Genomic DNA, 12657 nt, shown 5'->3' with positions numbered 1-12657 from the left:
TTTTCTTTTTCTTTTTCTCATCTGCTTGTCCAGTCCAGTTCTTCCACCAGTCTCTTTCTTCGCTACTTTAAATCAGAGTCATCGTCGAAGCCTAATCTTCACATGGCCTTTTGCAGAACGAAAAGCATGGAGCCTGCAGCCCAACAGCGACTACCTAAGCTAAGCTACCTGCAGCCTGCAGCCCCATTTCAGTGGATATTCACGCTCTAGAAAATGAACTAACTCATAGAGCCGGACCACCAGACCACCATGCATTGCATACTTTTTCATACAAGAGAAGTTCTGCTTATTTCTGTAAACTACCGTCACGTCATGCCTTGCCTGCCAAGTTGATATAGGGAAAGAGTAGAAAAGCATCAACCTTTCCGTGAACCACTGGGATATAGGATTGGGATAGAATGCGACCGACCCACCATTGTTAAGTTGGGTAAGGCCTAAGGTGGACATTCGATGGTGCCTTCCATATTCATTCCAACAATCATGTATCATAGCAATGTCAAAAGTATATGGCCCCCTCTGTTTAACATGTTATTCTAATTAAATAGCCTTTTTTCTTTTTTTCAGGCGTCATTTATGCTAGTTTATCAAGGTAGTCAACTTGCACTCTTACACTCAAGTTTGAGTTTCATTTCCCGTAGATTAAATTAATTTAGAATTGTTTAGACTATAGTTTTTTTAAAATCTTTTTTTTTTTAATCATAAAAAGATAACTTCATTGAAACAACAATGTTAGGATACAAAAGTAAAAACTGGACTTCAATGATGCAACAAATGTGGTCTCATTAAAACATTGCCTTTAAAAACTCCAAATGAAGGAAAATCCGGTCAAAAAAAAGAGCATCACAACATCACAACCAATATAAATTAAAATTAAAATTAAGAAAATAACTTGTCACTAGCCAAAATATCATAAAGCCACAAAGGACCATCCTCTAGCCAAACTTGAAAATCATGAGACATAAGCGCTTGCTTAGCCAATAGATAAGCAACCTGATTACACTCCCAATGAGCAAATTGAAAAGAAATACTAGCAAAAAGATTAAAAAGTTCAATCTCAACAAACTTTTTTTTTTTATTTTATTACTGTTCCATCTATTTAATAACCGCACGATCTTTTATATCATAAAAGTTTAATTTTCATTTTTCAGGCCCAAACTATTAAGCTTATCCGGCCTAAATACTTTTGTCCCGCACAAATGAGTTGATGGGTTTAGGCCCGTTACCCAAACAAAAGAATTGTGTAAAGCCCTAGCCCAATTTGGAATATCTTTCTGTCCAAGTTGTTAGGGTTTAATAACAAAAGCCAGATAAACCCTAGTCTCCCTCTTCTCCCTCTTCTCACTCCAGAAACCCATTTTCCTCCTACTCACCCAAATCATCATCGTCATCATCTCAAGATGGGAAGCAACCAAGCTGCCGTGTCCTTCCTCACCAACCTCGCTCGTGCCGCCTTCGGGCTTGGCGCCGGCGCCACCATCGTCAACTCCTCGCTCTACACCGTCGACGGCGGTCAGCGCGCCGTGCTCTTCGACCGTTTCCGTGGAGTCATCGACGACACCGTCGGAGAGGGGACCCATTTTCTGATCCCGTGGCTCCAGAAGCCCTACATCTTCGACATCCGTACCCGGCCCCACACCTTCTCTTCGGTCTCCGGCACCAAGGATCTGCAGATGGTGAACCTCACCCTCAGGGTCCTCTCGCGTCCCGAGGTGTCCCGCCTCCCTGAGATCTTCAAAACCCTAGGGCTCGAGTACGACGAGAAGGTCCTCCCCTCCATCGGAAACGAGGTGCTGAAGGCCGTCGTAGCCCAATTCAACGCCGATCAGCTTCTGACGGAGCGTCCTCACGTGTCGGCTCTGGTGCGTGAGAGCTTGATCCGCCGTGCTAAGGACTTCAACATCGTGCTGGATGACGTGGCGATTACGCACTTGTCGTACGGGATGGAGTTCTCGCGTGCCGTTGAGCAGAAGCAGGTGGCCCAGCAGGAGGCGGAGCGCTCCAAGTTTGTGGTGGCGAAGACGGAGCAGGAGAGGCGCGCCGCGATTATTCGAGCCCAGGGTGAGAGCGAGGCTGCCAAGCTCATCTCTGATGCGACTGCGTCTGCGGGTCTGGGACTGATCGAGCTCAGAAGGATCGAGGCCTCCAGGGAGGTTGCTGCCACGCTTGCCAGGTCGCCCAATGTGTCTTACCTGCCTGGTGGGAAGAACATGCTCTTTGCTCTCAACCCTCGTTGATGGTAAATTTTCATTTCACTTCTTCTGTTGTCTTTGATTTGCTTTCTTTGTTTTTCATTTACTGTTACATTGTCCTTATAAGAGCGTTTATGAGTTATATTTATTTGGTAATTGATTGGTATTACTAGGATCATATGTTAATGTATGTATATATTTACAACTGACAATTAAACCAATCTAGACAAACAAGACAATCCCCTGTTTGCGTAGTGATGAAACATAATAACTATTAGAAAGAATAGTGCTCATTAGCTTTGTAGGAGTTTAGGGTTTTTGCAATAAGCTAGGTAGCTCATCAAGTGTGCAAGGTTACAAGCTCAAGCTACTCAGGTTTATCATTATTCTAAACTTTGGAATAATATTTTTGATGGACTTTTGTTTTGAACTTCAATGGAGTCTTAAAAATTGAGTTATGGTACTGCTTGAATGATACCATGTTAGCCACAGAGTGGGAAGCTGCATTGTGTTATGCTTCTTACCATTGTTGTGACAAGATAAATACTGTAGGTTTTTTGTTTTATTACAATGTAGGTCATCGGCACCACTCCATTTAAAAGTTGCTTGCCAACTTTCATAAACTGTGATCGTTTACATTTGTTTAAATCTGGAGTTCTTACATTTTTTATCTGGACTTTTTACATTTCTTTAATGTACTTGAATTTGTTGTTTACCCCATGTTCATGTATTGTTATGACATTGGTGAAGGGCTTGTCGTAGAAAAAACTTGTTGAAAATTTTCTTAAATTTAGACCTGGAATTTCATAACTCTGATGCACATGAATGTGATTTGCAGTTAGATATGGTTCTTTTTTCTATAATACATTCCTCGGTCCTCAGATTTTCTATGATAAATTAGATTGGTTGCTGATACCTTTGGCCTCTTCCTTTTCGCTATGTCAAACCTAGCAGTGCCCGATAAATATGAGAGATTATAAGGAACATGACTTACTTGCTAGTAACAATTAAGGAATTCAGCGAGGTTTCTTTTAACAAATTTCGATGGAACAAGTGTTGATTCCTTTGTGTGACTGGTAGTTCAGCTTCACATTGCCCATTTGTTTTTGGTTTTAGGTACACTTCTCTTGCATCTAGTATCTAGTCAACCTAAGTTTAAGATGGATGAGGGACATATTGAAGAAATCGGTAAGCTAAGAGTAATTTAATATATAGCATAGCTAACAACGCGCTCTTTTAACTTGGGTTCTGAACAAAAGGCAGGAGAAGTATGTATTAGGTTCACTCACGCATCTTTGCACCTCTTATGTATCATGATGTAATAATCAAATCGATTTGGGATTCTTTCAATGCTTTTGTAGTATTTCAATTTTGTGTGTGTGTGAAAAGATGGTGGATGTGGTTCTTCATTTGGAGTTTGTTTGTCAATCACTGAAGTTGGTCTTCCTATCTTTTCAGAATTGCAATTATATCATGAAAGCCTCTGAAGATTTGATAATCAATTGTAAACTGTAACTTTTACATGTTCAATTTGCAGGGTTCCAAGATGTGGCATAACAAGAAGACGGGATCGTGAATACACTGAAGTTCAGAGGGGTTTATTTCTAGAGTTTTTTGTTTTTTCTTGGAACATAGGTTATCTGAAACTTGTTAAGAATGAAAGCTATGGTTTTAGGAAAGTGCTCGGGTTGTTGCGTTTATAATGCATTCTGACTAAATTTACAGCATGTTAGTACTTGAATATAAATTTGAGCACTTGTGTCAATATGTTGCTGGGCCTGTTGTGTTTACTGAATCTTCCATCGTTTTGCGTTTGTATCCGTGAATGTTCCTAAGGCAATAAGGCTAAGAGAGGTGATTGACATAATCATCTACCTATTTGGGAGGTAATTTCCTATATTTTTCTAATCAAGTCCAGACGAGGTACATTACATTGTGCTTCTGCTTGCTTTGATAACACTTAATTGTCAACAGACTCCATCTGTGAGTTAAATCCGATCCTGTGATCTGTTGGGTTTCTTTCACTTTTATCCTTTTGGTTTGGAATATACTCTCTGGATCGAAAGCAAGGAGAGATGAATGATTAGAGTGTAAGTGGACAAAAGAGGAGTGGGAAAATCCTGAAGGATCTCTCAAGTTAGAATTAGATTCATGCGTGAACAATCCCATATAATCAAATCAATGACCCAAATCTAACCAAAGCTTCCATCTCTGGAACCAAAGTACTACAAAACTCATCTCACTGGTAAAGCTTGATTATTCCCCCAAAAAGGTCAAAAGGGAAAAAGAACTTTAAACCATACTAATCACAAACTAGCTGCGTGATGTTCATAAATTAATAATTAAAATTAAATTTTTATAAATTAAAAAAATAATAAAAATTGCTGCTTGATATGCCCGAGAAATTGAAGCTCTCACTCCACAGTCCACATCATGATCCTAGGATCGCTTATTTAACAGAGGCAATGTGACAGATCAAGTCAATAACTCGTGAGCTGCAACAAACGTCACGTCACGTCGTTAATAAGAGAAGTGTGGATGGAAAATCTTGCTTTCAGAATCCAATTAAAATTTGGAGTATGACAAAGCAATATAAACAGAGATTTCTGTTCTTTCTGCCACAATTATGTATAAATAAAACGGAGCACCATAATAAAAACAAACAAGTAAATAAAGAAATTGTGGATTTACCTGTAACCCCATTCGTTGTCATACCAACACACAAGCTTCACAAAGTTGTCATTCAAAGCAATTCCAGCCTTGGCATCGAAAATGCTCGACCTGCAACATATAAATACATATACACACGCAGTCCAGGCAGGCACATAACCACAACATATTCTTATAGAGTGAGACAGAGACAGAGACAGAGCAAAAGAAGGTGAGTAAAAATGGTCACCTGTTGTCACCCACGAAGTCAGTCGACACAACATCCTCGTCGGTGTATCCAAGGATTCCTTTCATGCTGCCCTCAGATTCTTTCCTACAATATACAACAACAACAACAACAACAGAAAAGAAAAGGAAATTTAGATGAGCAGTTTGAAATCATAGGGAATGAATGTTTCTGGTCCTTACTTGATGGCATCTTTAATCTCATCATAAGTGGCCTTCTTCTCAAGTCTCACGGTGAGATCAACCACCGAAACATCAACAGTGGGAACACGGAACGCCATTCCTGTCAACTTCCCATTCAGTGCAGGCAGCACTTTACCAACAGCCTACAAAAAACAACACTTTTTTCTTCTTTCAGTATTTCCAAAATATATCAAACACCTTAACAAATGCATATATCATGGTTAAGCAACAAAGCTTTCAAGTATCATATATATCATGCATATGAACTGTGATCATATATAGATGCATTGCAAGACATTCAATCAATAATACCTTGGCAGCTCCAGTACTGCTGGGAATGATGTTGGTGGCTGCAGCTCTACCACCTCTCCAGTCTTTCATTGATGGTCCATCAACAGTCTTTTGAGTGGCTGCATTACATTGAAACACCAGTCAATGACAATGGATGATACATACATTCGTATATACATATATACGCATATACACGCACCAGTAATAGAATGGACGGTAGTCATAAGACCCTCCACAATACCAAATTTGTCATGAACAACCTGTCCAGATGTGTGTGTATATATATATATATATTAATTCAAGAAACATGAGAGAGCTCTCCAAATTAATTACTTAGTCATTAGAAGAAAATTAGACCAAGAATTGAAACTAACCACCTTTGCCAATGGAGCAAGACGGTGGTGCAGCTGGCATTGGAAACAATGTTAAGATCTGGGGTGTAGTCCTTCTCATTGACACCCACAGCAAACATGGGAGCATCCTTACTGGGGGCAGAAATCACAACCTTCTTTGCACCACCCTTTAAGTGGAGAGAAGCTTTCTCCTTATCAGTGAACACTCCGGTGGACTCAACCACAAATTCAGCACCAGCCTCGGCCCACGGGATCCCTTCGGGCTCCCTAGTCGAAATGAATGGACAATCCAATTGGAATTTCAGTCTAGCTAGCTTAGGTCTGACTAACTAATTGATTAATTACACACAAGAAAGAGTGTTGGTGTTGGTAGAACCAGGTAATAATGAAGTATAATAAGCATATTACCTAGAAGCAAAAACTCTGACAGCCTTATCACCAAAGAGAGGGGTCTTATCATCCTTTGCGTTAAGCTCGTGGTGCTTCCATTGCCCGTGAACACTATCGTACTTGAACATGTAGCTCTGCAGAGATATTTACAATTAACACAATCTCATAGGCTCAAACCATCACCATGCATTCAGGATGTAGAAAGAACGACAGAAAAGATATACATTACCATGTATTCAATGTTGATGAAAGGGTCGTTCACAGCGACAAGTTCAACGTCGTCTCTCTGCAGAGCAACTCTGGCAACCAAGCGGCCAATCCTTCCGAATCCTTCCGAATCCTTCACCCACATAACACCAAATCAAGACCATTTGGAAAATGCCAATCTGTGTGTTGGTGATCATAAAAATAAACAGTAAAGTAAACAAACCACAATAAATGCAAGAATACCATTGATGCCAATCTTGATCTTGGCCATGATGTTTAGTGTAGTGTTTTCTTCTTCTTTTAAACCCAGAGAGAGAGAGAGAGAGAGAGAGAGAGAGAGAGAGAGAGAGAGAGCTTGTGATTGTGAACAAGGGAGAGTGTGCGAGTGTGAGTGCTTTTTATATTTCTGGTCGTAACTCCACCTCAAATGCATATAATTACATAAATAGCAGTGGTGATTTGTCGAAAAAATAAAAAGTGTGTCTGCGCATTTGTCGAAGCTGGAAACCAGTGATGATTTGGATGGTATTGTTGACTATTGAGGTGGCCTCGTTGCCCTTCTTTTCGAGAAAGATGACCAACCGGAGCAGAATTGGTAAAAAGTTGTTTCACTCACAGAACCGTAAAGTGAGAAATGTATTAATAAGTTTTGGGTTCTTTCAAGTACTGCATTATAAATTTGCTATTACAGGAGATAGAAAGAAGCAATTTTCTTTTTCTTTTAAAATAGTATGTAGCACCGGCACGCAATTGAAGAAATATTTCCTTGTAAGTATTCATAGCTTTTGAAATTTGGATTAGAAATCAGATTACATAGCAGGTACAAAACTGGAAACATCCCTTTACATGTACAAGTTACATCTTTACAGTGTTAATTCAGTTGGCTGGCACTTGGCACTTACAACATGGATTAACAACACCAGCCATAGTAGAGTGGTATACGACTAGCTGGGTAAAAGAAAAAAAGAAAAGAAAGAAGAAAATTCCAACTTTAGGAGCTGGATGGAAAGCTAAATAATATTTTTTTTTAGTCCCCTTTTTTTCAGTCCCCAAGAAGTCTCACCCCCTGGTACATTGCACCGGATTGTAGCTCATCTAAAGTATCGATGCGTCTGTAGCCACTCAACTCTCGTAAACCCATCAAGCCACGGCGTGCAAGAAAATCACGAAAATCATCTTCAGTGTACAATGTTATTTCTTCCGTAGGAACTATACGGTCAGAGTCATCATAGAGGCAAAGCTTTATGGTAATTCCTGCCACAAGAAGCATAAGGCTACTTATTATAATCCAGCAAACCACCTTTCAGTTCCATGTAGTATAGAAAAACTTATGCTTATTACTCCAGGAATGCAATACCTTCATCGAGGTGAAGAGTGTAATTGCCCAAAGGCATGTCCCTATCGAGACTCCGGACAATCTGATCTTCATCCTCCAACCAAAATGCCCGCTTAGTTCTTATTCTGAACGCAGACTTGATTGCCTCCTTAATCGCATCAGCAGTTCCATCAATACCAATCCTTCTGGTGTATTCCCCCAACTTGACAGTTATAATCTTTCCACAATAAGAAGAGTGGCCCTCCCCTCCTGCCATTGAAAGATAACATGCTTCAGGCATTTAACTTTGAAACTTTTACGAGATGCATATATCAGTCTCGGGTCATGCTTAGACTCTTGGTTTAATCCACACATGATTCCAAGCCTCAAGAAAGGAGGTGTGCAGTGGTTGAAATGCAAGGTAAAGCTTACAGTGGAAGTGTCATGCAAGCGATTGATAGTGAGACAGAGAGAGATTGAAGCTCTTCTAAAGAGGACAGGACAAAAATCTTCCTCAACTAAACTCAGAATGCAGCATATGCTAGAAAGACACCAAATCTAAGCAATGTAATGTGATTGTGAGGTCATGAAAATTGCATTTCTTGAGGAAAGCTGTTTAATTTAGATGAAAGGTTACAGGTATAGACACATTTCCACAGCCAATTGAAGTATTGTTTCAACAAGAATTACCAAAGGGAGAACTTTTTGCACTGCCATTCTAGTTGTGAAAGAAAGCTTTTTTTTTGGGTTTAAAATTAGTTGTGAAAGAAAGCTCACCATTTCCAGGACCCTCTCTCCAATTCCAAGGAGGAACCCCACTAACTGCAACTGTATCGGCTGCAGTAATAGCAAGAGGGTCGCCATCATGATCCAACTGCCTTTCCAAATTGAGTGCTGATCGGTCGGTAGCTATAAGCAAAGAGAAATTAAGAAGCTTTTTAAAAAATTTATTTTATAACAAATTACATTCAAATTGCAAAGTGAAAGACAACACATGCAAGCAAAGGAATGTATACCTTCCATAGGTCCAAATGGAATGCCTGAATCTTCAAGACCTGTACTTTTTTCAATTTATAGAATAAATAAACAAATTTAGAAAAAGGGTAAGCATAATAATAGTAAGCATTTGAAATGCTGAATAGGGTAAGTTTCAGTCAGTCTCAGCTCTCATAAATTCTCACCCTTGTCACAGAAGCGAACAAAGGATTCGAGCTTGGGAGGAGTGGGGCTCTTGTAAGCAGCGGCAGAAGCAGCAGCAGCATCAGTAGAAGCAGTGTTGTGGTTGTTGTTGGTTCTATCTCTGAGCAAGTCCTGGAGGTCCTCGTAATACGACATCTTGGCCGAGCGACTGCCGACTTTGACTTGGTGACGAGCCTTCTTGAACTCCTTGAGCAAGTTCCTCCACTTGTCCGTACACATGGTGGGGGAGCGGTCGAAGCCTTTTTCTCTCATCTTGGCTGAGATCTGGTCCCAGAGGTGCCTGTTGGACTTGGACGTGTTGAAAAGCCCGTCCACCTCTCTCCTAAACCCTATCAGGCTTCGCGTTTCTTCTTGGACCCACGTTTCGGCCCGTTTCTTTGGGGCTCCTGCTCCTCCTCCGCCTGCTGCTCTGCTGCCAATACTATTACTAGTAGCAGCACACAATTCTTGCTCTTCACCTTCTCCTCCGCTGCTGTTGTTCTCCCCAATCCCCACTATCATCTGATGCATCTGCTGCTGGTGCTGGCTTTCGCTTTGGTTCTGATGATGATGATGATGTGGCCCGCTCCCATTCGCCACCACCACCTCCATCATCATCTCTCTCTCCGATTCTTCTTCTCCTCCTAGTCCTCCTCCCTTGTACAAGTCAACCGGTCGGGCCTTCTCCGAGAGGTACATGTCTATTCGTTACTGGCAAAGTGTGAAGGTTGTAGCAAAGTGGATTGGCATCTGGGTGTAGCTGATAATTGCAGAGAATAAAGAGAAGAAGAGGAAAAGACAAAAGAGGGCCTGTGCAAATGGGAAGCGCTGGTGTGTTTCCTTTGGACGCGTATGTTCTTTTTTATCAGTAGATGATCTCAGCCGCCCAACTTTCGCACGCATTATTTTTTATTTTTACCAGCAGGAGATCTGAACTCGCTTATAAACTAGAGTGTGATATTGCCTTACTCAATTGCCTAATCTCGAAGGTTTTTTTTTATTTTTAGTCTTTTTCTTGTTCAGAATTAGAATGTTAGTCAAACATCAATACTTTTACGAGTATTCATGGTCAAGAAAATTGTGTTATTACACAAAATAAATTAAAAAGAACACAAATATAATTTTTATGTAAATTACATATAACATAAAGACAATTCATATGCTAAAAAACAAATATTCTACACAACCATTAAGTGTTGAGGTAAAACATGAACAAAATCTTGATCTGATGACGATCACTTACGCATTGTTGTCTACCAACATTCTAGATAATCCCTGATTTTCCATCATTTTATCTATGACTTTCTTCAGTGCAGGTGCACTCACCCCGCACTTCTGATCAACAAAACAAGATCTACCTTCTTCAGCTGCCTTGCAAAGCTGGGGGTCCAATGGTACCTTCCCCAGAAAAGGTACCCCCATTTCCCTGCACATTTTTTCAGCTCCACCACGGCTACTATCAAACACTTCAGTGCAAGCTATTATGCTTAGAAATTCCGGCGCTCTCTCTTTCAGATGCTCCCTTGCCCATTCTGTGACGTCTATTTGCTCACCGGCCTCTGTCATCCTCAAAAATTTGAAATTCATCACTGGCTGGCACAAGCCACTCATATTCTCAACAATCCCAAGGACCTGAACTCCAACTTTCTTGCAGAAACTTACTTCTTTCCGAACATCAATCAGGGAGACCTGTTGTGGAGTGGTGACTATGATTGCACCGTCTATTGAACCAGCATCGAGGCATTGAACAATTGAAATGTGCTCATCTGAGGTCCCAGGAGGAGCATCAACTACTAGAAAATCAAGCTCACCCCAATAAACATCCTTCAAGAATTGCTTAATGAGCGCATTTTTGCGCGGCCCCCTCCATATAACAGCGTCATCAGGTTCTGGAAGCATGAATCCAATTGACATGACCCCAAGGTTGGACTCAACATATACAGGAGACCAGCCAAGGTTGCTCTGGTGGATTTCTTGGCCTTCTAGGCCAAGCATCTTTGGGATGCTCGGGCCACAAATGTCAATGTCAAGTAGACCCACCTGGAAGTCCATAGCTGCTAGTGCAAATGCAAGTTGGGCGGAGAATGTGCTCTTGCCAACTCCACCTTTTCCTGATAAAACCAGTATCTTATGCTTTACAGTGGCCATCCTTTCTGCAATTGCAACCACGTCTGTACAAAAACAATATACAAATCATGAATACAAAAGCACATCATCCTTAAGTCATATAAGATATTTTGCATGGAGGAAAAAGAATTCCTACATGGAATTAAAACTTGCGCAGCTGCACAAATGAAGAAAATCACAGAGGGGTTACTCAAATTGTATGCACTTGCATAAATTGGACGCCTTGTAACAATACCTAATGAAACTTTGAAATACAGCTTAGCTACTGATAAATGTAAGTTGTAAAGCCTTGTAGTCTCTATTTATTATTATTATTATTTTCTTTTTTGATTTTGTAGATTATCCCCCTCCCCACAACAACAGCATCAAAGATATAACAAGGTATAAGCCACATAATTATAAAATTAAGTTTGGATTTCGGAGGCAGCACATAAATTATAAGAAGAAACAAACCTGAGATTATTTTGATACATATAAAGTGTTTTAATTATAGCTCCAACGAAATGCCAGATATTAACTGCGGTCAAATGAAAAAACTACGTTATAATTCAGATGTGGTGTGGCAACATGACTAGGGCCAACTTATTCATAATTGATCAGAATCACCAACGTCATGAAGTTCACATAAAAGCATCTACTTTGCCTTGTTCATCTAAATGCTAGTCATAGCTGAATCACTCACAGCAGCACAAAATAAAGAATTTACAAATATCACCGGCCAATATTAACCAAAAAACAATTCAAAGTTTGCAGCTTTAGCAGTAAAAGAGAGAAAGGAAACCTGGGTCAGGGCCCTTTGGAGCAGTAGCACAAATTTGTTGATTCGGGCATCCTTCGCACGCATCAGATTTTCCAGCAGAATCGGATTGAGGACCCGGGCAATCTGAGCAAAAGGTACAATTTAAAACAAAAATAATAATAATTCCAAGAGATGAAGAAAAAATTAAGACAGCCTAACTGAAAAAACCCAGGAACCTTTGAGAATTGAGATTATGAAAGAAAGCCTTACGTTCATTGGCGTTTTCGGGAATTTCACCGTTCTCCATGACGATTAGGGGTTTAACTTTTCCTTTCAAGACTTGGCTTGGCTTTCCTGTAAATGTGACGAGGCAGAAGAAAAAAGGGAAGAAGGAGGAGATAGAGAAGTTGGAGTCGGACAGGACGCTGGTCTTCGGAGCAGTTGAGTCACTCAGAGGGAGACAGTCATGGAGAGGTATGGGCTGGGTCGACAGTCATTGAATGGGCTAGTTAGGTAGGGTTTATCGGTATTATGAAGCCCACAATGCCTCTTTAATCTTTATCAAACCGCTACATGTTGAAACATATATTTATGCTTAAGGGGTTATTGTTAATGGTCCCAACGTTTGCTTTAGTCTCATTTTCGTTTACGAACTAATTTCAATAGCCCTTCGACCCTTAATTTAGTATCAAATTAGTCTTACCATCAAATTATGTTAATTTTGTTGTTAAATGGTGAGGTAAAAGCCTCCATATAATCCATCACCTCATCACCCCAAACCTACCCAAC

General features: G+C 40.4%; 3 protein-coding genes and 1 pseudogene across 5 annotated transcripts; 1 reads left to right on the top strand and 3 right to left on the bottom strand.

Annotated features, from left to right (window-relative positions):
• The first annotated feature begins 1270 nt into the window (after positions 1–1270).
• On the top strand, positions 1271–4079 carry LOC117622295 (prohibitin-3, mitochondrial). The gene is made up of 2 exons (XM_034352925.1): positions 1271–2236; positions 3727–4079. Exon 1 carries the CDS (start codon positions 1398–1400, stop codon positions 2232–2234), a length of 837 nt encoding a protein of 278 aa, XP_034208816.1. The 5' UTR covers positions 1271–1397; the 3' UTR covers positions 2235–2236; positions 3727–4079.
• Positions 4080–4574: 495 nt separating this feature from the next.
• LOC117621324 lies at positions 4575–6782 on the bottom strand (annotated as a pseudogene).
• A 492-nt stretch (positions 6783–7274) lies between these two features.
• Positions 7275–9973, bottom strand: LOC117623055 (trihelix transcription factor GT-4-like). 2 transcript variants are annotated; one of them, XM_034353901.1, is made up of 5 exons: positions 9005–9973; positions 8840–8878; positions 8601–8732; positions 7866–8093; positions 7275–7762 (listed from the first exon to the last, which is right to left on the bottom strand). In XM_034353901.1, exons 1-5 carry the CDS (start codon positions 9699–9701, stop codon positions 7551–7553), a joined length of 1308 nt encoding a protein of 435 aa, XP_034209792.1. In that variant the 5' UTR covers positions 9702–9973; the 3' UTR covers positions 7275–7550. The 2 variants fall into 2 exon arrangements, with proteins under 2 accessions (XP_034209792.1, XP_034209793.1); XM_034353902.1 differs by having other exon boundaries at positions 7639–7782; positions 9005–9837.
• A 125-nt stretch (positions 9974–10098) lies between these two features.
• LOC117623429 (cytosolic Fe-S cluster assembly factor NBP35-like) lies at positions 10099–12433 on the bottom strand. 2 transcript variants are annotated; one of them, XM_034354404.1, is made up of 3 exons: positions 12139–12433; positions 11911–12012; positions 10099–11173 (listed from the first exon to the last, which is right to left on the bottom strand). In XM_034354404.1, exons 1-3 carry the CDS (start codon positions 12173–12175, stop codon positions 10242–10244), a joined length of 1071 nt encoding a protein of 356 aa, XP_034210295.1. In that variant the 5' UTR covers positions 12176–12433; the 3' UTR covers positions 10099–10241. The 2 variants fall into 2 exon arrangements, with proteins under 2 accessions (XP_034210295.1, XP_034210296.1); XM_034354405.1 differs by lacking the exon at positions 12139–12433 and adding an exon at positions 11583–11646.
• Between the last annotated feature and the right edge of the window lie 224 nt (positions 12434–12657).

This window comes from Prunus dulcis, chromosome 3, assembly GCF_902201215.1.
Source record: "Prunus dulcis chromosome 3, ALMONDv2, whole genome shotgun sequence".
NCBI lineage: Eukaryota > Viridiplantae > Streptophyta > Magnoliopsida > Rosales > Rosaceae > Prunus > Prunus dulcis.
Note: the sequence above shows the minus strand (reverse complement) of the source record. Positions and strands in the feature narration are given on the sequence as shown.